The sequence below is a fragment of the Natrix helvetica genome, assembly GCF_964273705.1.
Source record: "Natrix helvetica genome assembly, chromosome: 4".
NCBI classification, from domain to species: Eukaryota; Metazoa; Chordata; class Lepidosauria; order Squamata; family Natricidae; genus Natrix; species Natrix helvetica.
The window spans coordinates 15,138,519-15,163,152 of record NC_138550.1 but is presented as its reverse complement, the minus strand read 5'-3'; the positions used below and the strand labels follow the sequence as shown (position 1 = coordinate 15,163,152).

At 45.1% G+C, this 24,634-nt stretch overlaps 1 protein-coding gene across 2 annotated transcripts in view; it reads left to right on the top strand.

Moving 5' to 3' along the window:
- Nucleotides 1-496: 496 nt before the first annotated feature.
- PGR (progesterone receptor) overlaps nucleotides 497-24,634 on the top strand; it is a 99,357-nt gene continuing 75,219 nt past the window's right edge. The window contains exons 1-2 of one of the 2 annotated variants that reach the window (XM_081951234.1): nucleotides 497-2,577; nucleotides 14,697-14,848. In XM_081951234.1, the coding sequence (XP_081807360.1) occupies nucleotides 1,130-2,577; nucleotides 14,697-14,848 (1,600 nt within the window). In that variant the 5' untranslated portion in view covers nucleotides 497-1,129. The remainder of the gene's footprint in view (nucleotides 2,578-14,696; nucleotides 14,849-24,634) is intronic. The other variant, XM_081951233.1, reaches the window with a different exon arrangement.

The following is a 24,634-nucleotide window of genomic DNA, read 5'->3' as shown; positions in this document are numbered from 1 at the left end:
TCTTGTTACTATTTACTGTCTCTCCTCTTGATCCATCTCAGGACAAGCAAGAACAGCAGCGACGCCTGCGGGGTTGTTAGTCCGAGGTTTGTGACTCCTCGGCCCCTGCTCCCTTACAGATTTGCACCTTTGAATAATCCATCCCCCCCCTTCCTCCCGGCGTTTTCTGACTTTGCTAAAGTTGGAGCCTGAGCCCCTCCTCCCAAATCTGGAAGGAAGAGAGAGAGAGAGAGGATGCAAAGAAGGGGAGACGTGGCTAGTGATTAGAGGCGGCGGAAAGCATCAGAGCAAAGAGGGAGGAGCCCGAAGGGCGCCCAGGCAAGTGGGCTGGCCCCTACACCGCCGCCTTTCCGAAGATCTGGCCGGGAGCAGGAATTGGTCGCCAGGGGGCAGCAGCGCGCAGAGTCTGGGTTTCGGATTAGGTTGGTACGACGTCCCCACTTCTCGCCTTAAGCATTCAGTCCGGCGCTCATCCTGGCCAGGGCAGCGAGGAGTCGGGACGGCTTCTGCAGCCGCCTGGGGGCTGAGAGTGGCCGACCTGGGCTTCGGAAGGCAGGGGGAAGCGCTTCCTCCGTTCCCCGTCAGAAGAACGGCCGTGGCAGGGCGGGACAGGCGGAACCCTTCAAGGAGAAAAGTTTGCGGCTGAAGCCAACAGGGTTGGGGCGCTGATCCAACACCTGCGAGCAGGTGTATCTTTTTTCCCCTTCTTCTTTCCCTGGGGAAGCCAACCAGGTACGGCCCCCAAAGTCTCCTTCCGAAGTGTCTGCGGGACTCTCTGCCCCCGGGACGGGCGGATTCTGGGGACGGACAAGCAGCCAGCCCGGCATGGAGCGGCGGTGGCCAGCCAAGCACGCTTGAAACCTTCTCGGATCCGGCCGCTTTTTTTCCACGCGAAACGCGAGTGGAGGAGCCGAGCAACGAGGCTGCCCGCCTGTCCAGCGGGAGGACCCCTCCCCTCCTTTGCACCCCCCACCCAGGAGTAAGCACCCCCCACGGTTGGTTCCGAGGATGTGACGAGCCGAAGAGTTTGGATGTCCACGGTGCAGAGGCTGCGCCGCGCCCGTCCCGTCCAGCTTTAAGTCTACCCAGGTGCGCGGATCGCGAAACTTTTCAGGCTGTGCCAGGGAAGATGAAAGCCAAGGGAGTGACCAGGGAGCCCTCGGCTGCCTCCACCTCTTCCACCCAGGATGGGTCAGTCCTGCTGGTACCGCCTCACCCGTCGGATCGGGATACTTTCGCTGGAAGGGAGAGGGTCGAGGCCATCGACCTGACCCTCGACGGCCTTCTGTACGCCCGGAGCAGCGAAGACGAGGAGGACGAGGAAGAGGAGGAGGAGGAAGACCAGGACGAGGAAGAAAACGCCCGTCTGAAGGAGCGAGACCAGCTCTCTGGCTCCTCCTTGGTCCAGGAAAGTCCCGGCTTGCCGTCGGGCAAAGACGCCCTGGACCAGGTCCTGGATACCTTCCTGACCTCGGCTTCCGACCACTCGGACAGCCCTTCGGCGGCGTGGTCGTCTTTCTTCGGCTCGGAGATCCCCGAATTGGCCTCAGGGCTCCCCGCCCGGCGCTCCCTCGACGGCAAAGAAGAGGGCGCGCCCCCGGACGCCGCTTCCCTGCTGCCGCCTCCGCCTCTTTCTCCCCGGGCCACCGCCTCTCCTTCCCTTTGGAAGGCGGCTAAAGATGCGGAAGGAGCTCCTTTTAAGAGCCCGAGGGGCAGGGCCCCGGCCCTCGCAGCCTCGACGGCGCTGCCTAAAGGAGGACAGCAACAGGAGGGAGAAGAAGAAGAAGAAGGAGGAAAGCTGGTCCTCGGGGTTGGCCGCGCCGTAGAGCCTCCCGCCTCTTCCCCTTCTTGCAAGTTCCTGGCGGGGCGCTCCCCGCTGGCCGCCCCCTCCGCCTGCCCCGAGTTTCTCAACGTGCCCATCCTGCCTCTCAACCCGGCTTACTTGGCCGCCCGGACGCGGCAGCTGCTGGACGTGGACGAGTGCCAGGAGTGGAGCCCCTTCTGCGGGCACCCAAACGCCGCCGCCTCGCCCGCCTCCTGCAACCTCCAGGACTTCCCCGGCTTCGTCTACCCGCCCAAAGAAGGGCACCCGCCGCCGCCGCCGCTTCCTCCTCCTCCTCCGCATTACCTCTTGGGCTCCGTCGGGGATTTCCAGCCCAGCTTCAAGATCAAAGAGGAGAGCCTCGCGGCGGCCGTGGCCAACAACGGCAGCGACGGCGGGGCGCATTTGGGGCCCGGGACTTTGCAGGCCGCCGCGCTGCCCTGCCCGGACTACGCTCCGTCGATCGCCGCCCCTTCGCTGCCCAAGAACAATAGCATGAGCAGCCTGGAAGCCGCCGCTGCCGCCGCCCCGTCGTCCAGCCTGGAGTGCGTCCTCTACAAGGCGGAGGTGGCTGCCGGCGCCCTCCCGGGCTCCTACGGACCAGCGCCTTACAAAGCCTCCTCCGCCAGCGCCCTGGCGCCGAGGGAGGCTCTCTCGTTGCCCTCCACCTCGGGCGGGGCGCCTCAAGGCCTCTACCAGCCGCTCGGCTTCCACGGCCAGCAGCCGTTTTATTCGCCTTACCTGAGCTATATCAGGTAAGTGGAGCTAACCTCATTAACATGTAAATACACAAGCGGGGGAAAAGGACATAAGTGGAACTAATAGTAGAGATAAAATGGAAGCAGAGGAAATTATTTGCCGGGAAAAGATAAAGTTGGGATTGCTGAAATGCCACCTGATGGAGAACCCATCTGAGAAAGCAAATAAGTAAGGGCAACAACGGAAAGGAGGGGGGATGAGGAGGGAAAAGAAGAAAGGGTAAAGCAGAGGAAGTAAGGGAGTGAAAATAAGAGCAGGAGAGAGGGAAAGAAGAAAGGAGGAAGGAGAGGAGGAAAGACGAAGGTAGAGAAAGGAGGTTGAGAAGAGGGAAGGAGGAAGGTTGTTGCAAAATAAGATGGTGGCAAGAAAGGGACCCAAACTGTATTATGGATGTGTGTAAAAATGAGTATGGAGTCTAATGATGAACAGACAAATGTTAAATAGCAATTATAAGAATGTATATCTATGAATGAATTTGAAAGGGGGAAAAAAATCTGTTTTAAGAAAAGGTAAGTGGGACTTCTTTGACCCACCCTGGCTCAAAGGAGCTTCCCTCGATTATCATACGATACAACCAGTGGCAAAGAATTCTACACACACAATTTACCCATCTTATTATTTCCGATGAATGATCATAATGTACCCTTAAGTCAATTTTCAATTCTTGGCGACTACCCTGACAGATCCGTATTCTTTCCAGCTGTAGGGAAAACCGACTCACAGTAGCTGCTTCAAAAGCTACAAGGGGGCAGAAGGAGTGAATGAATCCAGATTAACTGGCTTTCAGAAGTTGTGGGTGCTCTAACACGATGGGGGGCTTTTAAAGAAGAGATTGGACAGTCATTTGTCTAAAATGGTATAGGGTCTCCTGCTTGAGCAGGGGGTTGGACTAAAAGACCTCCAAGTGTCCTTCATATTCTGTTAATTATAGATTTTGAGGCTCGCGGGTGCCCGAAGCACTGACAAATCTTGGTGCCTCCCCTCCTTTGTATATGCTGTACAAATCTTCATTTGTGTTTTTTCCCCTTTCTCAACTTTCTGGTGCCTCCTTTGGGCCTGGTGCCCTAAGCAGGTGCTTAGTCTGCTTAATGGTTAATTCACCACTGGATACAACCCTGCTTCCCCCTGCCCCTGTCCCCCCAAATGCCCTGTCAGTATGACTGGCACCTGTCAAGTTATGGAGAACCACTGTAAACAAAGAACATTTAGAAGCATTCTGCCCTTTCTACCCCAGGAGGCACATTAAAAAGCTCAGTGGGAAATTCTTTTAATTCAATGTTTTATCAATAAGTGGGAAAGGTAGTGATTTGACTCCTCAAAATCTATAATTAACAGAATAAGAAGGAAACTTGAGTGACTTATAAAGTAACGAAGGTGGGATGCAACTCTAATGAAATAAATAAATAAATAAATAAATAAATAAATAAATAATAATAATAATAATAATAATAATAATAATAATAATAATAATAATAATAATAATAATATATTTATTTATTTCTTAGCCGCACCCTCTCCCGAAGGACTCGGGGCGGCGTACAATGAAACATATGAAATAAATATGTGGACAAAACAAACATATAACAGAGACATATACCGAGACACACACAAGGAGGAGGTCGGCTGATAAATAAAAACAATTAAAATACAGTATTTAAAAACCCCTAGATAATTAAATATAATTAAAATACCCAGTTAAAAACCCGTCAGGAGCGATATGGTTAGATCAAAGTTGAGCCAGGCCAGCTGCTTGGAATAGGTGGGTCTTAAGCTTAATACGAAAGGAGCGGAGGTCAGAGGTATTCCTAATATCCGGAGGGAGGTCATTCCACAGGGCTGGGCCCGCCACAGAGAAGGCTCTACTCCTAGGCGCCGCCCCGCGACACTGTCTAGTGGACGGCACCTGGAGGAGGCCCTCTCTGAACTAAGCACAGCTAGATCTCATAAGGATGGGATTTGGAGGTCTTCTAGTCCAAGCAGGGGACCCTATACCATTTTAGACAAAAGACTGTCTAATCTCTTCTTAAAAGCTTCCAGTGTTGGAGCATTCACAACTTCTGAAAGCCAGTTAATCTGGGGTCTGGATTCATTCACTCCTTCTGCCCCCTTGTCACTTTTGAAGTCTAGCAGCTACTGTGAGTCAGTTTTCCCTACAGCTAGAAAGAATATGGATCTATCAGGGTAGCCGCCAAGAATTGAGAATGACTTAAGGGTACATCATTATCATTAATAAGAAATAATAGGTGGGTAAATCGCGTGTGTAGAATGCTTTTGCGATGTGTGAAGAGACAGGTTTTTTTTTTTAAAAAAAAATTGGCAAATCTGTAAACAAATCCAGGGAGAGAATCCAGCTCTTTCACTGCTCCATGTCTGTACGCACACACATTGCAACACTCCAATATCAGAATAGTTTAAAAATAGTTTTTTTTTAAAAAAAACGGTGCTAACTTTTCATCCTGGTCAGCTTGACTTTTTGGTGGGCATTTCCACAGGGTGTCCTTGGCAAAAATTACACTGCCTTCTTTTAGAGGTTTATCAACTTTCCAGTTCCAGCCTTCATGTTTTCCTAGTGGTGCCCCATCCTTACGAGATCTAACTCTGCTTAGTTCATTTATTTATTTTATTCGCTAGAGTTGCATCCCACCTTCATTACTTTATAAGTAACTCAAGGTGGCAAACGTACCTAATGCTCCTTCCTATTTGCCTCAATGACAACAGCCCTGTGAGGTGGGATGAGCTGAAAGAGAGTGACTGGCCCAAAATCTCTCAGATGGCTTTTGTGCTCAAGGCGGGATTAGAACTCACAATTGCCTGGTTTCTAGTTCAACCCCTTAACCGCTACTCTACTCCCCTAGAAAGTCAGGCAGGATCTGCTCAATACTGCCACCTGCTGGGACTGTATTGCATTATCCTGCTGTGATTTTACTAGAATGTCTTACTGTATCTCCCAATTAATGTTCCTTACACGACTTTCCATTAATGTTGGACTACAAATCCCATTTTCCTCATTCTGGGAAGTTAGAGAAGTTGTCATCTGGCACCCCTTGAAAGATACGAGGTTGGAGAAGGTTGGTAAAATATTAAAGCTGTCCAATGTAACAAGGACGAGTGGACAGCTATGAACCCTTATTAAAGTATGGATCATAACAAGGCCTTTGGTTTTTCCACTGAAAATGTATTCCAAATGGCCTTTTTCCATTTCTCAGAATTCTCAAACATTTCGTCCCAGCTTATCTGGAGAGCTTCAGGTTGAAGAAAGGGGCTACCCTAAAGATGAAAGGGTGTGTGTGTGTGTGTGTGTGTGTGTGTGGTCAACCTATTTTCCAAAGCACCAAAAAGCAAGAGAAGAACCAATGGATGGGAAATTAATCCAGAAGAGAAACGATCTAGAACTAAGGAGAAACTTCCTAACAGTGAGAACAATTAACCAGTTGAATGCCTTGCCTTCAGAAATTGTAGGTGCTTCATCAATGAAGGCTTTCAAGAAGAGACTGGTTGTATAATAATGGTTATCTGGTCGTTCATTTTAGTTGCTTAAGGCTGTGTGGCTCCATTGTAGGACTTGTTTTTGAATGGACAAAAGTAGGCTGCGGTGGTTAATGATTAAATGCGCTTTGGTTAATGGTGATAATTCATGATCATGACAACTCATTATTCTGCAAAACCATTTGCATTTTCAGCATGGGAATGCCAGTTACAGATGTTGGTTATCTGATTTCCTCTTTTTTAAAAAAACAAAACAAAATTTTTGGTCCTGCTTGTTGATACTTATTGAAAGTTTTGTTCAACTGCAGATTTTAAAATATTGAATTGATATCCACATTTGGATTAGCATTGGGATGAATTAAATCAAAATGGACTTTTCCTATGTTTCACATAGTCCTTTGCTGTGTGACCCGAAATTAAAATATAACTGACAAGATTGTTGTGAGAATAAAATAGACTAGGTGGGATAAAACCATATGCTCTATGTCACCCTGGAAAATAGGCAATTCTGATATATACTAAAGGATAAATGTGCAAATCCTTTTCCCATTGTCTATTATGTCTAGTTTAATGAAAAGAAGGACTAGGGGAGACATGATAGCAGTGTTCCAATATCTCAGGGGCAGCTACAAAGAAGAGGGAGTCAAACTATTCTCCAAAGCACCTGAGGGCAGGAGAAGAAGCAATGGATGGAAACTAATCAAGGAGAGAAGCAATTTAGAACTAAGGAGGAATTTCCTGACAGTTAGAATAATTAATCAGTGGAACAACTTGCCTCCAGAAGTTGTAAATAGTCCAACACTGGAAGTTTTAAGAAGAGTTTGGATAACGATTTGTCTGAAGTAGTATAGGGTTTCCTGCCTAAGCAGAGGGTTGGACTAGAAGACCTCCAAGGTCCCTTCCAACTCTGCTATTCTATTTATCCATACAATTTTCCATTAATGAATCTCATTATATTCACTGACGTTATTGTAAGTATCAACATTTGTTTTTGCTTATTATGAGTCAGGTTTCTGCAATACAAATGATGCTGAAAAATATATGAACAGCTGACATACAGATAACTGTGTCTTATGAGTTAAATACAAGCTGTTTCTCCTAAACCAGTGATGGCGAACCTATGGCACGTGTGCCACAAGTGGCACGCGGAGCCATTTGTCAGGGCACGCGAGGCGCTGCCCTGTCAGCTGAGTTCACCTTTTTAAAAGCTATTTTTCGCCTTCCCCAGGCTCCAGAGGCTTTATAGGAGCCTGGGGAGGGCGAAAAGAGCCTCCCCGCCCCCCCCGGAGGCTTCAGGGACCGTCCCTGATGCCTTCGGAGTGCTTAAAACCACCCTCCGAGCAACCCGGGGGGTCGGGAAAGGCTCTTTTCGCCCTCCCCAGGCTCCTATAAAGCCCCTGGAGCCTGGGGAGGGCGAAAAAACATGTAAAAATGGGGGAGGGTCGCGCGTTGTGCTCGCAGGCGCACTGGGGGTCGCGCATTGCATTATGGGTGCGGCACGCCCGCACTCGCCCCCCCTGCGCTCCCCCCACTTGTGGCACGCGAGCCAAAAAAGGTTCGCCATCACTGTCCTAAACCATATTGGTAGTCCTCAACTTACAACAGTTACAACGGAACTGCAAAAAAAGTGACAGGACCATTTTTTCACACTTACAACCGTTGCAGCCTCCCTGTGGTCACATGATTAAAATTGAGATGCTTGGGAACTGACTCACATTTATGACGGTTGCAGTGTCCTGGGATCATGTGATCCCCTTTTGCGACCTTTCTGACCAGCAAAGTCAGTGGGAAAACCAGTTTCACTTAACAACCATGTTCCTAACTGAACAGCTGCATTGATTCACTTAACAACTGTGGCAAGACAAGTCGTAACACATTTTTCACTTAGCAACAACAATTTGAGGCTCAATTGTGGTCATAAGTCGAGGACCGCCTGTAGTTTGCAGAGTTTGTATGACACTTTCACTATTTATGGTGATCATTCTTTACAATATACAGTACTAGCTGGATACCCTTGCTTCACGATGAAACTATATGATTGGGCAATGCAGGAGAAATCCGGTTCAATCCATTGGCTCAGTGGTGGTCGGTGATTGAAACACATAAGGGAATATCGCTCCTGCCGCCCTGAGTCCGGAAGCAGTTCCATAGATGGAAGGCATAGACATTTTGGTGAGGTACCGACATTTAGTACTGTAAGGAGCCCCAGACTGCTCCTAAGTGAAGGAGTGGAACGTCTGCCAGTTTGAACTAAGGTAACGGAATGTGAGGCTACTGGCAGTCAGAACAGAGTTCTTTTCAGGTGGGGAGGGGGAGTAGAATGTCTAACTCCTTAGCATCATAGCGTGCTAATAAAAGTCAAATGGCAGTTGGAACAGAGTCCTCTTCAGGTGGGGAGGGGAAGTAAACTCCTTAGCATCAGAATTAAGAATTAATGTATAAGAATTAAGAAAGATCTGATGGTCATTTCGAAAAATCCTTTCTTAGCGAACACCTAGAAGCCAAGAGGACATACGTGCCAAATTTCAAATTTGTAGACTTTACGGTTCTGGAGATTTTGTGATGAGTAAGTGGTATTTGACTTAGATAGATAGATATAGATGATATGGATATGGATATAGATATAGATATAGATAACTGTAACCTCTGTTAAAGACTATGCACCAGATTTTTAAGTAGACCATTCTCCTAGTTAAAACCTGGTAGATGCATAGAACTAGCCCTTGTGATGGGAAACTGAAATTTCTGCTTTGTAAGTAAGTGACGTAGATACTAGATTTACCTGGCATGACATCACGGCAGAGGTGAAACTCAGTCCAGCTTCTGGATGTGTTGATGGAAACATTTGAAGACATGTGAAACTGAGTGGCAGGTTTTGTTGCACATAAAAGTTATCAAGGTTTGTTGGTTGATGGGGGTTAATAGTTCATACTTTGGCTAAGAAAATATCATCACCGGCCCAGCCATCATGGATAAATCTCCTCGGATAACTCCTAAATGGCAACCTAAAATCTTCATCTCAAAGATTTTAAAATTAAAATCTTAATGTAGTTTCGAGGAAACACCTATTTTTGCACCCATTTGTTAGAAGACCAGAATATAATAAAGCAATAAGCCCTTAGATTTATATACCGCTTCAGTTCTTTACAGCCCTCTCTAAGCAATTTACAGAATCAGCCTCTTGCCCCCAACAATCTGGGTCCTCATTTTACCAACCTCAGAAGGATGGAAGGCTGAGTCAAGCTTTGAGCCTGGTGAGATTTGAACTGCCAAATTGCAGGTAGCTGGCAGTCAGCAGAAGTAGCCTGCAGTACTAGCCACTGCGCCACCGTGGCTCATCATCTTAATGGAAAGATTGGCCCTGAGGACAAGGGAATTGAAGAGAACTTCCTCCCCTCCTTAGTTTTATATAGATTTTGACACTTAATGAAATCAGCAATGCTATCTGTGTGGAACAGCTTGCCTCCAGAAGACGTGAATGCTCCAACACGGGAAGTTTTTAAGAAAAGTTTGGATAACCATTTTTCTGAAACGATATAGGGTTTCCTGCCTAAGCAGGGGGGTTGGACTAGAAGACCTCCAAGGTCCTTTCCAACTCTCTTATCTATTTATCCATACAATTTGCCATTAATGAATCTCATTATATTCACTGATGTTACTGTAAGTGTCAACATTTGTTTTTGCTCATTATGAGTCAAGCAAGGACATGGTTAAGTAAGCCATACCTGATTTTATGACCAGTTTTGCCATACAAAAGAATTATTATGCAAATCGCTGCAGTTGTTAAGCGAATCACCTGGTTGTTGAGTGAATCCAGCTCCCCTCCCATTGATTTTGCTTCTTAGAAGGCTGGGTAAGTCACATGTGGTGATCACGTGATCTCAGGATTCTGCAACCATCCTAAACACAAGCTGGTTGCCAAGCACCCAAATTATGACCATAGGCCATGGCGATTCTGATCACCTCACAATCAGGAGGCTGTGAGTTTGATCCTAGGTAGTGGCAGGTATTTCTCTCTCTGGGCACAGTGAGTAAGTATCAGCTGTGAACTCTGTGTTGGCAACAGGAAGGGCATCCGGCCAGTAAACACTCAGCTGCATTCAGTTGCCCCAACGCCACCCCATGCAAGGGATTACAGGGTCATTAAAATACCCCCCCCCCCAAAAAAACCACCCCAACCCATGGGATTCTGTGAGGTATGAGAATTGATTGTAAATAACTGTTTTTTATAGTGCTGTAACTTTGAGCGATTGCTAAATGAATGGCTGCACCTGCCTGCATATATTTTAATCTTTCTAAACCACTTTTCTCCCAGTAAGCTTCCCCATTCCGCAGTAAGCAGGGTTAGTGGTTTCATTTATTTTTTCTTTTAGATACATCGTTCCCACGCATCCAGTTTCTTATTTCATGATGTAATTTGGAGGAGAGAATCACCTGGTGTCATGATTTCCATGCTGATACTGCTGCCATTATGTATAAGAAGGGGTTAAAGTGGAAAACCTACAGCCGTGTTAATTACCCACAATATTGCTTCCAATGGTTCAGGAAATATTTATGCCTTTCAGTCTTGATCAGTAGATGGATAAATGGATGGGTGGTCTGTAGATTCTTGTCTGTTGTTCATTTCTTTCTTTCGCTTGCTTCCCCCTGCCTTTTCTACTTTTGCTAGTCCACTGTTTTTATGACCGGTAAAGAAACACCAAGTGGCATTTTTATGCCAGCTGAACTGAGTGGGCTGTGCGCTTATCCTGATCTGGAAATCAGGATTGATTGTGTTGGGGAAAAAATGTCCATCTGGGTTCAATTCCAAGTGGGGAAAAAGACACTGGAAACATGGTGGCTGCTTGGAAAGATGATTTTAATAGTGGATCATGGATCACATGGTTTGAGGTCTTGGGCAAAAAGGGGCAGAGATGCTGAGTGTATCTGAGTTTTATATCTTCTTTGGGCTTTTGAATTTGAGCTTGTATTCTGATTGGTTGTCGAACTCCCATAGGGCCATGCAGGGGCAACTCTGTAGGCTGTCCCAAATCCCAAGTTTGGTTGACTCTTGCTGGGAGATTATGTAACAAAAGGGCTTTGGGATTCCTATTACGGCTCTGCCTGAAGGAGGTAGATCTTTGTTATGTAGAATAGACCTTAATGGGCCATTGACAAAGGTGGAGGGCTGAATTTCTGCTTCCCTTTTAAGGGAATTATTCTACCCTTTTAATATTTCCTAAAATATCTCATTTTCCTAGGAATGAGGTGGGTGCTAAACTCCCTTGAGATTTTCATGAATATGTCCATTCAATTTTAATGGCAATATTGTGGAAGTGGTTTGCATTTCTTCTGAGATGCTTTTTGACCTCGCCTTCAATCTTTTGAATTATCTGGTGTCTCTCAACCAAGAACTTTTAAGGGAAATATTCTACCCTTTTAATATTTCCTAAAATATCTCCTTTTCCTAGGAGTGAGGTGGGTGCTAACTTCCCACAATTGGAAGTAACTTTGCTGGCTGCAAAGTTAAACTGGAAATGACTATAATCGATACAATTAAAAACTCCCTTGAGACTTTCATGAATATGTCCATTCAATTTTAATGGCAATATTGTGGAAGTGGTTTGCATTTCTTCTGAGATGCTTTTTGACCTCGCCTTCAATCTTTTGAATTATCTGGTGTCTCCCATCCAAGAACTAGCCAGGACAGGCCCTGTTTAGCTTTCCTTAAGTAGTTTTGGTTTAGCTTTGGAATGATCCAATTTGATTTCCTGTTGCTAAAGCCTCCTTGCTTCCTTTCAGTTTCCCCCTCCCTGCCCCCACCCCCCAAAATAGGGACTTTCGTCTCATCCAATAGTACTTTCTTCTTCTGCTATGGGTGCCAGCAATGGGAAGAAGTGATTTATTTCCCAGTGCTTAAGAGGAGATTCAGCTGTTCAAAGTGCTGGGGAATAAATAACACTCCAGGAGCTGCTGCAGATTAGCTAACCATAATTTACTGAGAGCTGAGCTCCACTTCACTCTCGTTAGTTTTCTTCCTCCAGCAGCTGGAACTTAAAGTCTATTTTGCACATTTCCACCTTTAAAAAAAAAAAGGAATATCGCTTTGAATTGTTGGAAGTTAAAACCCACCCCGCTCGTAGAGAAATGAAATATTTTGGGAAATATTTTTTAAAAAGCAGAACATTTTCCCTAAAAAGAGAAGTAGAAACTCGAGAGAGGCAGAAGCACAGTGCCCCCCCTCTCTTTGTTAATGGGCCATTAAAAGCCTGAGCCAGTCTATTCTACATAACAAAGGTAAGATTAACCTCCTACAATTTCACCACATGGCACCTGGGAAGAAGCAATGCTCAACCAAACTTGGACTCAAAACACAGCCTACAGGGTTCTCCCTGCATGGCCCCAGGGGAGTCTGACAATTAATCAGAATACAAGCTTAAATTCAAAGCCCATAAAACCAGGGATTTACAGCATCTCACCCCTCTTTCCTCTTTATCCAACATCTTGAAGCATGTGATCCCCCTTTTATGTTCAGACTCAAGCCATGTGATCCTGCCCACCATTAAACCATCTTTCCAAACAGCCACCATTTTTTCCAATGTCTTTTCCCCCACTTGGAACTGAACCCAGAAGGACATTTCTTCCAACACAACGATGCTAGTGGGCAGAAGACTTGAATGAGGTCTAAAAAGTATTAGCATATTAAAGTTGGAGGTTGAAGTTGATTTACTCCATTGTTTTCTAACCTAGTTTGTAAAGAGATGGTCTGGGGAAGGCTCTGAAACCACAGCTTCTTTTCCAGGCCTGTTAATTGACAACAAGCTGTTGGAAGAAATGTCCTTCTGGATTCAGTTCTAAGTGGGGAGAAAGACACTGGAAACATGGAAGCTGCTTGGAAAGATGGTTTTTAATGGTGGACAGGACCACGTGGTTTGAGGTGGGGGAAATGGGAAGAGATGCTGAGACTGACCTAGTTTTATGCCCTCTCTGGGCTTTTGAATTTGAGCTTGTATTCTGATTGGTTGTCAGACTCCCTTGGGGCCATGCAGGGACAACTCTGTAGGCTGTGCTAAGTCCCAGGCTTGGTTGAGCCTTGCTGGGTGATGTAATTTTCCCAGGTGCCCTGTGGTGAGATGGGTAGAGGGCTAATCCTATCATGTTCTAATCCAATCACCCTGGAAGGAGGGTGCAGGGAGCTGCTTTGGCTTTTTCTCTTCCAGGGAAACACAATATTCTGCCTTTTTAATATTTCCTAGAATATTACATTCTTCTAGGAGAGGGATGGGTACTAACTTTCTACAGAGCCCAAGAAGTGGAAGAGAAGACTGAGTAAATCTATAGGGATGGAATATCCTGTTGCTGCTGCTCAACTGAGCAATTTTGCTCTTGGCTTCCTCTCTGGAAACCCTGAGCTGGAGACTTCCTTTCATGATATGTGGATGTGCTTCTGTGTTTTGTTGTAGGGTCCCCTTCTTAATAAAACTGGATGTATTTATTCTTTTTTTTTCTTAAAGGAATATGCAGACGTGTAAGAGGGGAAATTTTGAACTGAATTCTTGGTTGTTTAAGAAGGCCCTTACAAAAATGCCAAGACGGTTCTAATTCTAGAAGTATTTATTCTGACATTTATTTATTTATTTATTTATTTATTTATTTATTTATTTATTTATTTATTTATTTATTTATTTTTTATTTATTTATTTATTTATTTATTTATTTATTTATTTATTTATTTATTTATTTATTTATTTATTTATTTATTTAAAATGTACATCCTTTGGGGGCAAGGCTTTAATGTGCCTATAGCTGTTGTGGTCTGCCAGTGGCCAACAGAGCTGGCAGCAGATTCGGACAGTGAGGAGGGTTGGGGAGGAACCTGGGCCATTCCTGGAATCTGGGGAAGGCTCTGATGGGGGCTCTATGTCGGAGGCAGAGAGGGGGCCAGGGCCATATGCCAGTTATCAGCTGCCTTCAGAGTCAGACATCAGTGAGGCAGACAAACAGCTGGAGCCTGTTCCCGGTGCACGCATGCGCAGAGTTGCCAGGCGAAGGAAACAGCTAAAGAATAGGGGTCGACTTGGGAGTAAGGCCACAGGTGGACGATGAATGGCCCCTCCTAGAGGAAATAAAAGAGGAGCGAAAGGGGAGTGGAGTTTTCAGGAGACAATTAGTTCGCTTAATTGGTTCGTGACTCTCCAAGACTCCTTGCCAGGTTCTGCAGATATCAGCCTGTCAAACTCTCCAAGCCAGATGAGGTCTGTGACTGTAAATCCTCCCTTGAAATACTTTGTTGGATGTGAATGAGCAGAATTCACTATAAATTAATAAAAGGGTTTTTTGTCGGGACAAGGAGTTTTCTTCATGCTCTTGGGAAGCCTGAGTCAGAACAATAACCAGATCTTCAATCCCTTATATATCATAAATGGAAGCCAATGAGCATTTACAAGAGAGAGTTTAATAGCTCCCTGCAAGAGCTGTTGTATCTCCCTGCAACCTAAGAGGGTTGACTTGTATTGGTAACTCTTTGGAAGATCTCCCTTAAGCACCTGCTCTGTTTTTTCTAAACCCCTCAGGGCTTGATTGTCCTCTGTAGACTAAGATTTGCTTCCCTCTTAACTTTCAGTTTCTTATTTCTGTCTATTCGGTTTAGGTCTGATGCCGAAGCTGGTCAGAGCCCTCAATATGGGTTTGAACCTTTGCCCCAGAAGATCTGCCTTATCTGTGGCGATGAAGCTTCTGGGTGCCACTATGGAGTCCTCACCTGTGGAAGCTGCAAAGTCTTCTTCAAAAGAGCAATGGAAGGTATTCTTACAGTGGTTTTTGTCTTCTTCTGGTCGTCTTAATTTTAAACTGATATTTGTTGGGAGACAATGGTGTGCCAACAGCATTTCAGCGAGAGAGAGAGAGAGAGAGAGAGAGAGAGAGAGAGAGAGAGAGAGACACAGAGAGAGAGACAGACAGAGAGAGTGGGGAGAGGGGGAGAGAGAGGGGGGGAGAGGGGGGGAGAGAGGGAGAGAGAGAGAGAGAGAGAGAGAGAGAGAGAGAGAGAGAGAGAGAGAGAGAGAGTGAGTCTGTGTATATATATATATAGACTCCTGCCTAAGATATAATACAGCCCAGGTTCGAATCCCAGTAAGGGTATGGCTAGCTGATGAGAGCTAATTAGCTCGAAATAGATCTATACTAGTCTCCCTTTATTTATTTATCAGTACAAACAAATACAACGTATGTATGTATGTATGTATGTATGTATGTATGTATGTGTGTGTCTGGTGGGTGGGTGTGTATTTCTGAAAGGAGGTAAAGGAACTCGGGTTTAGCACCACAGATACAGCTGCTGATTGTACGAAAGAGTAGAAATTGCTTGTGTGGATGAAGAGGGAGAAGGAGAGGGAAGGGAGGGGTTAGGAGAATTTTGAGGGGGAGGGGGTTGGAGGTTGTTTTTATAATATGACCCTGGGCATATACCCATCATGTTCAAGTAGAACAGGGGTCCGCAGCCCGGGAGCCAGATACGGCCAGCTGAAGCCATTAATCCAGCCTGCAAGGGGCCACAATGCTGACCCACCCACATCGCCCCACCCACCTTCTGGAGGCCAAAAAAGGGGTGCACAGAGACTTCAGGAGACCCAAAATAGGCCCGTTTTTGGGTGACAGAATGGTTCTGGAGGCCGAGGAGGCCAAAAATGGACCCGTTTTTGGCCTCCCCAGCCCCCAGAGAGAGGGAGGGAGGGAGGGAGAGAGAGAGATGCACCCCCCAAGGTAGCCACATCCCTTCACTTTCCACCCCCAGGAGCATAACAAATTAAAGTTTAATTTGTGTGTATTGTTTAATGGATTGCTAAATTGGTCATGCCCACCGGGTCACGTGACCACCTAGTCATACCCATGCAGTCACATGACCACCTAGCAATGCCCACTCAGCAGGGATGGGTTCCTGCCAGTTCTAACCTCTTCTATCGAAGAGGTTTCACAAATCTACAGTGCCGTTTAGAACCGGTTCCAGCTCCCTCCCCCCACCTGTCCACACATCATCAAGATGAAGAGCGAGAGGAGGAATTCTGGGAGTTGAAGTCCACAAGTCTTAAAGCTGTCAAGTTTGAACACCCCTGGGGTTTTTTCCCCTAAAGGGTTAGGGGTGCAAGGGTCTTGTAACTTGACAGCTTTAAGACTTGCACACTTCAATGCCAGAGTTCCTGAGCCAACATGACTGGAGGAGGAATTCTGGGAGTTGAAGTCCACAAGTCTTAAAGCTGTCAAGTTTGAACACCCTGGAGGTTTTTTTTCCTAAAGGGTTAGGGGTGCAAGGGTCTTGTAACTTGACAGTTTTAAGACTTGCATGCTTCAAATGCTAGAGTTCCTGAGACAATATTTTGGTTGCTAAGCAAGAGCATTGTTAAGTGAGTTTCACCACATTTTACAAGTTGGCCGTGCCCACCCAGTCACATGACTGCCAAGCCACTCCCACCCTGTCACATGGCCGGCAAGCCAATCCCACAGAGCAGGCCACACCTGCAGAAGAGGTTCTAAAAATTTTTGAAACCCACCACTACCACTCAGTCACATGACCACCTAGCCATGCCCACCCAGCCAGCCCGCCCCACCCCCACCCAACAGTCTGAGTGACAGTGACTTGGCCCTCTGTTTAAAAGATTTGAGGATCCCTGCAGTAGAATATCAGAAATGGGTTTGAAGCCTCGAATCTCATTGCTGGAGAACCAGAGGAACTGGACCAAGCCAATGAAGTCATTAAGGATGAATGTGAAAGCCGATTTCCAAAGATGAAGAAATAGAAGAAATGGATATCGGAACTACCATATTTTTCTGAGTATAAGACACCCTATAAGAGGGTGAAAATTTGGGTGCATCTTATACACTGAATGCAGCCGCACCCACCCTCCGTCCCCCACCCCTTGGCCTCTGCCACCCAGCAATTTACCTCCTTGCAGCAAACGGGGAAAATGAATCTGAAATGTAACACTACAAACAGTGTATATTGTCTATACTGTTTGCTGTTTGTTGCAAGGAGGCAAATTGCTGGGAGGCAGAAGCAGATTTCCCCCCCCCCTTGTTTTCCTCCCCAAAAGCTAGGTGCATCTTATACTTTGGAGCGTCTTATACTCCAAAAAGTACGGTAATCATGACCAAGAAGAGAAGTTAAAGTCAAGTAGGCTAAAAGGCCAAAAGGAAATACTTCAATGAAGTATTTCAGAGAGCTGTTACGATACAAGTAGAAGTGTTATGACAACATTTGTGAAGACTTTGAAGATGGAAACAGATATGGAACAAAAGGAACTGTTCCAAAAGATCTCTGAAATTAAAGGATGCCAGTGAGCAAACAGCTGATTCAAAAAATATCAAAGATGGAAGAACTATACTGAAATACTGGTATTTCAGGTATTTTACAAGATCTTCCCTACTTACCAGAACCTCTAGTATTAGAAGATGATCACTACTCCAATCTTACTGCGTCAGCTGCAGGAGCTGATGGAATGCTCACTGAAATATGGCAAGCAACAGAAGACGGATGAGTAAAGATTCTAGATAAGCTATTCCTGTAAATTTGGAGAACACCACAATGTTCAAAATAAGCAAAATAAGATCTAGGATCCTCCGACACAGATTCAAAACTGGACAACAGACATTCAAGTTTGGTTTAGAAAATGCCAAGGAATATACTACGACATGATTGTCAATTGATTAATCCAAAAAGCCAAAGAATAATAGAAATAAGTCATTTACTGATTATAGAAATGCCTTTGATTGTGTTATAATCATGTCAAGCTAGGGAATGTACTTAGAATCACATTCTGCTTGGGAATGTGCTTGAAAATCTCAAGATATCTCATTGTCCTCATGTAACATCTATACATTAGCCAGAGCGGAATCAGAACATGATGGAAGAGACTGACTCCCGGTTGGCAAAGGTGTGAGAGATAAGGTTGCATAGTTTCCCCTTATTTATACAACCTATAGGATGAATATATATTAATAAAAGCTGGATTGGAAGAAGATGAGCAATGATTTTAAAATTGGAGGAGGAAACATCAATAATCCGCATTATGCTAAAGAAACTACTTTGAGAACTGAAAATGCAATCTGCAATCTAGCAATACAAGTCAAGGAACAAAGTGAATAAACAGGATTAAAATTAAATATAAAGAATAGCAAATTAATGACAACAGGCACAACAAACAGTTTTGGAATTGGCAACGAGATATGAAAGTGGTAGATACCTTCTGCTTTTTAAGATTAGCTATCAACAATAAAAGAATAAAGAAGTCAAGAAATATGCTACAGGCTAGCACTTGGTATAATAGTGATAAAGGCCTTGAAAATGATATTTAGATGCTATGATATGCCTGTATGCGGAATGGTGCAGTAGCGCAGAGGTGGAGTTCTCGCCTCACAATCAGGAGGTGGTGAGTTCGATCCTAAGTAGAGGCAGATATTTCTCTCTCTGGGTACAATGAGAATATATCTGCTGAACAAAACTCCGCATTGGCGACAGGAAAGGCATCCGGCCAGTAAACACTCTTGCTAGCTCCATTCAGTTGCCCAGACTCCACCCTGAAAGGGATTATAGGGTCATTAAAAGAAGATGATATGTCTGTATCGGGGTGAGTTTCTGTACCAGTTGTCACTGGTTCACTGCACGCATATGCGCGCCAGCCATACATTGCTCGCGCATGCGCAGTTGACTGTAAATAGCTCTGCGCATGCGCAGAAACATGCCAGCAATGGCAGAAGAGACTGGGGAACTGGTTTGGCGGCATGGCCAGCCTGGGTTGCTGCTGATTCTGCGACCCAGACCAAATCACCACTACTGGTTCAGCCAAATTGGGCCAAACCAGGAGCAACCCACCTGTGGTTTGTATGCAAAGGCACTTACTCAAAGTCTGTGTCTGTGAACTGGCACCAGTCCATGGCATGGCAGCAACTGGGCCACAGAAACAACCGAAGCCCCATCAGCAGGATGGCAGCACCCCAAACCCCTCTGGTCCATGGAAAACCTTCTCTCCACTGAACTGATCCCCTGGTGCCCAAAACATTGGGGACCACTGACTTAAAGGTAAGCAAGCAATGGTATTCCTTATGACACTCTACGGAAGCAAAGAATATTGATGCTTTTGAACTTTGGTATTGGGGAAGACTCCTGATAATATCACGGATAGCCAAGGAAATAAAACAAATGGATCAACCAAGAGTCCTCAATTGAGGCACAAATAACTGGAATCAAATTATCCTACTTTGGATATAGTATGTCAGGTGTCTGAAGATGGCTCTAAATATACCAATGGAATAAAAGAGAAGAATTGGACAGTCAGAAGCAAGTTGGATGGACTCAAAGTGGCAAGAGATGGACAGCTGGAAGAACTGAAGGACCATGTTAGGGGCAGATCGTCAAAAAACAAAACTATTGATAGAGCAGAATATGTGTAGCTCAGTGTCCTTCGTACTTTCTGAATTTAGTTGTGTTCTTGCAGACATCTCGTTACCCAAAGTAGGTAACATAATCAGTGCACTGATGTTGTTGCCTAGCTTCGGCACGGCAATGTCTTGCAAGAAAATAACCAAGCTCAGAGAAGACACCTTATATAAAACTATGTGATCGCCAACAGTTGACACTAATTTGATGGTGCATAATCAATCACCAACTTTATGGTGTATAATCAATCACCAATTTGATGGTGCACAATCAATCACCAACTTGATGATGCATAATCAGTCGGGCAAGCAATCAAATCAATGCCAACAGCATTTCAGCTATTCTGCTGACTGCCATCAGTTCGATTCTCACTGGCTCAAGGTCCATCCTTCTGAGGTCAGTAAGATGAGGACCCAGATTGTTGGGGGCAATAGGCTGACTCTGTAAAACTGCTTGGAGGGACCGTAAAGCAAGGATCACCAACCTTTCAGAGCTCAGGGACCACTACATAATTTTAAATCCCATGGACCACTAATATGATCTGCCTAATGACCAGCTGGGTGGGCGTGGCTAGGTGGTCATGTGACTGAGTGGGTGTGGCCAATTCGATGTCACTCACGTCGAGGGGTGCCTCGCCAGCCTCTATTCGCCCCTCCCCTCCCAACCATTCCTCGCCTCCCTGCCCGGGCTCCTTAGGGCCCCAACAGGAAGCAGTTGCTGGAGCTAAGCAGCCACCATGAGAAAAAGTTGGCAAAACAGCTCAGTTCAAGTTGGATCTGACTGAGAAGGAGGCTCAGTAGAAGCACCTCACTGAGGACTACAAGCAAAAGCTTTCCAAGGCCTGCAAGAGTGCAAGGCCAGGTACTAGCACCTGGAAGCTCAGTGAGCTGAGATGGTCAGCCAGTTCCAGGCCATGATGCAATCCCATTGGAACAAGGTCCTTTGGCTCTTTGCCACCAGCGGCACTTCCCTCCAGCTTTCGCCCAAAGCCCTGCAGCAGGAGGCTGAAGCAGACCCCAAGTCAGAATTTCTGCCCCCCTCCGACCCACCCAAAAAGACCCCGAAGGGGGAGACTCTCTGCAGAAACAAAAACATTCATTGCACGTATCCGTCCCAGGGACCGTAGTTTGAGGACCCCTGATTTAGTGCAACATAAAAAATGCAAATAATATTTCTGTGGACCACCAACATTTTCTCACGGATCACTAATGGACTACTGGTGATCCATAGACCCCCAGTTGGTTATTGCTGCTGTAAAGCACTGTGAAGAGGTATATAAGTCTAAGTGCTATTGCTATTATACTGTACATAGCAAGGTTAAGAATAGGATTTTTTAAATTACTTCCACTCCAAACTTCACAGAATCTCTTTAGGCTGCATTCAAGAACACTATCTTTAATTAACACGTACCATATTGAAAAGGCAGTGCTTAATTATTTAATTACATAATTATAAAAATATCTTTAAGAGAGACTTAACATGCTGGAAAGGCAATGCTCAATTCTTTACTTAATGATATCATTATTTAAAAAATAACTTTAGGAGAGACTTATCTTTCTTTCTGTAATGCGCAGGAGAAAAGCTTCTTTTAAGACAATGTCTGGCTTAATGCATGAATCTATTGTCTGAAAAGTAGTGGGGGGGGGATCTTGCTTCAGAAACGCTGTTTTTCCCCAGCTGTCAATTTTATTTGACACGCAGTTGAGTACAGTTTTCCAAAGTGTACACGTATCCATTTGGTAGCTGGCTGGCGGTATCATCCTTCGACTGATGGCTGTGAAAGAATTGGTCTGGATTGCAGTAACGGCACGTATTTAGCATGCAGAAGGTCAAAAGTCATTGACAAGAGCTGTGCGACATATGATACGAAAGATTTCGCTCCAAGAAAAAACTGTGCGGTCCCATTCGTTTCCTTTTTCTATAGCAGAGTTTCAACTGTTTTTAGACATAATGGAAGATTGTGCTTAGGGCTATTTCAACTCCTTTTAAAAAGTTTATCCCTTCCTCAGCTATATATATATATATCTGAGGAAGGGATAAACTTTTTAAAAGGAGTTGAAATAGCCCTGATATATATATATATTTCACCTTTACGAGAAGTGTGCGCTTCTCAAACTAAGATTTGGATTATTTATTATTTTGCATAATTTTGGTTTCCCGAGACATGGGACAGAAGCAAGCATTCCTCCTCCATGGCTCACTCCAGATTATTAAAATTTGTACCTAAACAGATCTGTGTGGCTAGGGTTACATTTTACATTCCAGGCGTTTTGATAGAAATCAACGCAGCTTTCTGTATGAGTGGTGTGAAAAAACTTCCTCGCTCCAGAAGGATTGTGATGAAGCTTCCTGTTCTGACCTAGGCTTCCCAAGATCATGAAGCAGACTCCTCGTGCTGATAAAATCTATTTTATTTGTTCCTCTCCAGTAAAGTCCTGGCAACAGTCTTTCGTGAGATTTCACAATTGACCTTTATCAGGCTTGGAGAGCTGCCAGGCCGATATCTTCCAAACGCCACTCTGTAGCAGCAATTACTTGGCAAGAAGTCAAGAATAGATCTTCACCCTAATGAATTGAACTAATTGTCTCCTGCAAACTCCCCTCCCCTTTCGCTCCTCTTTTATTCCCTATGGGAGGGGCCATTCATCATCCACCTGTGGCTTTACTCCTCAGTTGGCTCTTGTTCCTTAGCTGTTCCTTTCTCCTGGCATCTCTGCACATGCCCACACTGGGAACAGGCTCCAGCTGTTCTTCTGCCCCATGGATCTCCGACTCCAAAGGCAGCTGATAACTGTCGGATGGTCCTGGCCCCCTCTCTGCCCCTGACACAGAGCACTCACCAGAGCCTTCCCCAGACTCCAGGACTGGTCCACGTTCCTCCCCAACCTCCTCACTGTCTGAATCTTCTGCCAGCTCTGCTGGCCGCTGGCAGGTCACAACACTGTGGCTAGGGTTACATTTGACATTCCCAGTCATTTCAGTAGGAATCAACGGAACTATGAGTATGTATGAGTGTTGTGAAAAAACCTACTCACTTCAGAACGATTGTGACGAAGTTTATGTGTTGCTCTCTGATGCTAAAGGAAAGCAATCAGAATGAAAGGTAGAAATTGTAACGCTGGGGACTTACTTGTGTGGGAATATGCTTTGTGGAGTCCTTCTGAATAAATATACTTTTGTGCTTTTAAATATAGCACACAAAAATACTTTTAGATTTTAGCCCATAAATGTACATGCTGGTCTACTTTTTTTTTAAGATGCCACAAATGTCTCTGTTGTCCTAATGGAAGTAATCATACTGTAATATTACTAGGCAATGATTTGTTTAGTGACTGTTTGAAGTTACAATGGCACAGAAACAAGTGATTTATGGTGGTTTTCTCACACATACTACCGTAATCATAAATTTATATCATAAATATCTGACTATTTATGATGATTGCAGTGTCCTGGGCGTCATATGATCACCTTTTTTACAACCCTCAGATAAAGTCAATGGGCTTAACAACCACCAATCACTTAACAACATGCTCTACTAACTTCACAACTCCAATGTTTACCAGGGGTGGGATCGTACCAATTAACAACCAGTTTGCTGAGCGCGCATGCTCAGTTTAGAGAATATTTACCTTCCAGATTGTTGCTTGGGAAGGAAGATAGCTGTGGTGCAGCAATCCACTCTGCCACGCAACCCAGCTGGGAAAGATAAAGGTAGGTAAAGTGGAGGAGCGAGCGCGTGGGCCCACAAGCTAGTGGGAGTGAACCGGTTCGCTCCCAGCTGACCTTCGAAGCTACCAGTTCATCCAAACTAGTAGAATCCCACCCCTGGTGTTTCCTTAACAGTGGTGGGAAGAAAGGTGTTAAAATCACGTGAAGTGTTAATACCACTTTATAAGGACTTGGTAAGGCCACACTTGGAATACTGCATTCAGTTCTGGTCGCCACGATGTAGAAAAGATGTGGAGACTCTGGAGAGAGTGCAGAGAAGAGCAACAAAGAGGATTAGGGGACTGGAGACTAAAACATATGAAGAACGATTGCAGGAACTAGGTATGTCTAGTTTCATGAAAAGAAGGACTAGGGGAGACATGATAGCATTGTTCCAATATCTCAGGGGCTGCCACAAAGAAGAGGGAGTCAAACTATTCTCCAAGGCACCTGAGGGCAGAACAAGAATCAAGGAGAGAAGCAACTTAGAACTGAGGGGAAATTTCCTGACAGTTAGAACTATTAATCAGTGGAACAGCTTGCCTCTAGAAGTTGTGAATGCCCCAACACTGGAAGTCTTTAAGAAGATGTTGGATAGCCATTTGTCTGAAACGGTATAGGGTTTCCTGTCTAGGCAGGGGGGTGGACTAGAAGACCTCCAAGGTCCCTTCAAACTCTACTATTGTATTGTATAAAATGGGGCAAAACTCACTGAACAAATGCTTCACTTAGCAACAGAAATTTTGGCCTCAGTTGTGGTTGTAAGGCTACCTGTACTTGTCTTACCTGATGGGTTTGAAATGATCATCCAACTTTGTTTTCCTCTTCCCCATCAACAGTATGATCAAAAGATAAAAATTGGAAGGCTTTGCCCTTGGGCCAATCGTTCTCTCCTAGCCCAACTAACCTCGGTTTCACTGTTCTAGAGAAGAAGAGGAAGAAGAAGGTGCATTAGGTATGGTTGCTGCCTTGAGTGACTTGTTCAAAAGAATAAAGGCGGGTCCCAAAGGTGCTTTTTCAAGAGGCAGCTGGACTTTCTGGTTTGTCTTTGAACACGTTTCGCTTCTCATCCAAGAGGCTTGCCTCTTGAAAAAAGCACCTTTGGGACAACCATGACCTGGATGACTGACAATCTCCATAGACAAAGGCGGGATAATTAATAAATAAATAAATAAATAAATAAATAAATAAATAAATAAATAAATAAATAAATAAATAAATACTGTATTTTTCAGAATATAAGGCGCTCCTTTCACCCCTAAAAGAGCGTGGAAACATTGGTGCATCTTATACACCGAATATTTTTGGCCTCCCGAAGCCCTGCCCCAGCATCCCATTTTTTGCGAAAAGCTGGGGAAAAATTGGATATTTTTTTGCAAAAACAGGTGTGTTTTTGCCTTCCCACAGCCCTGCTGAACCCTGCAGAGTGCTCCTGGGAGCCGGGGAGGACA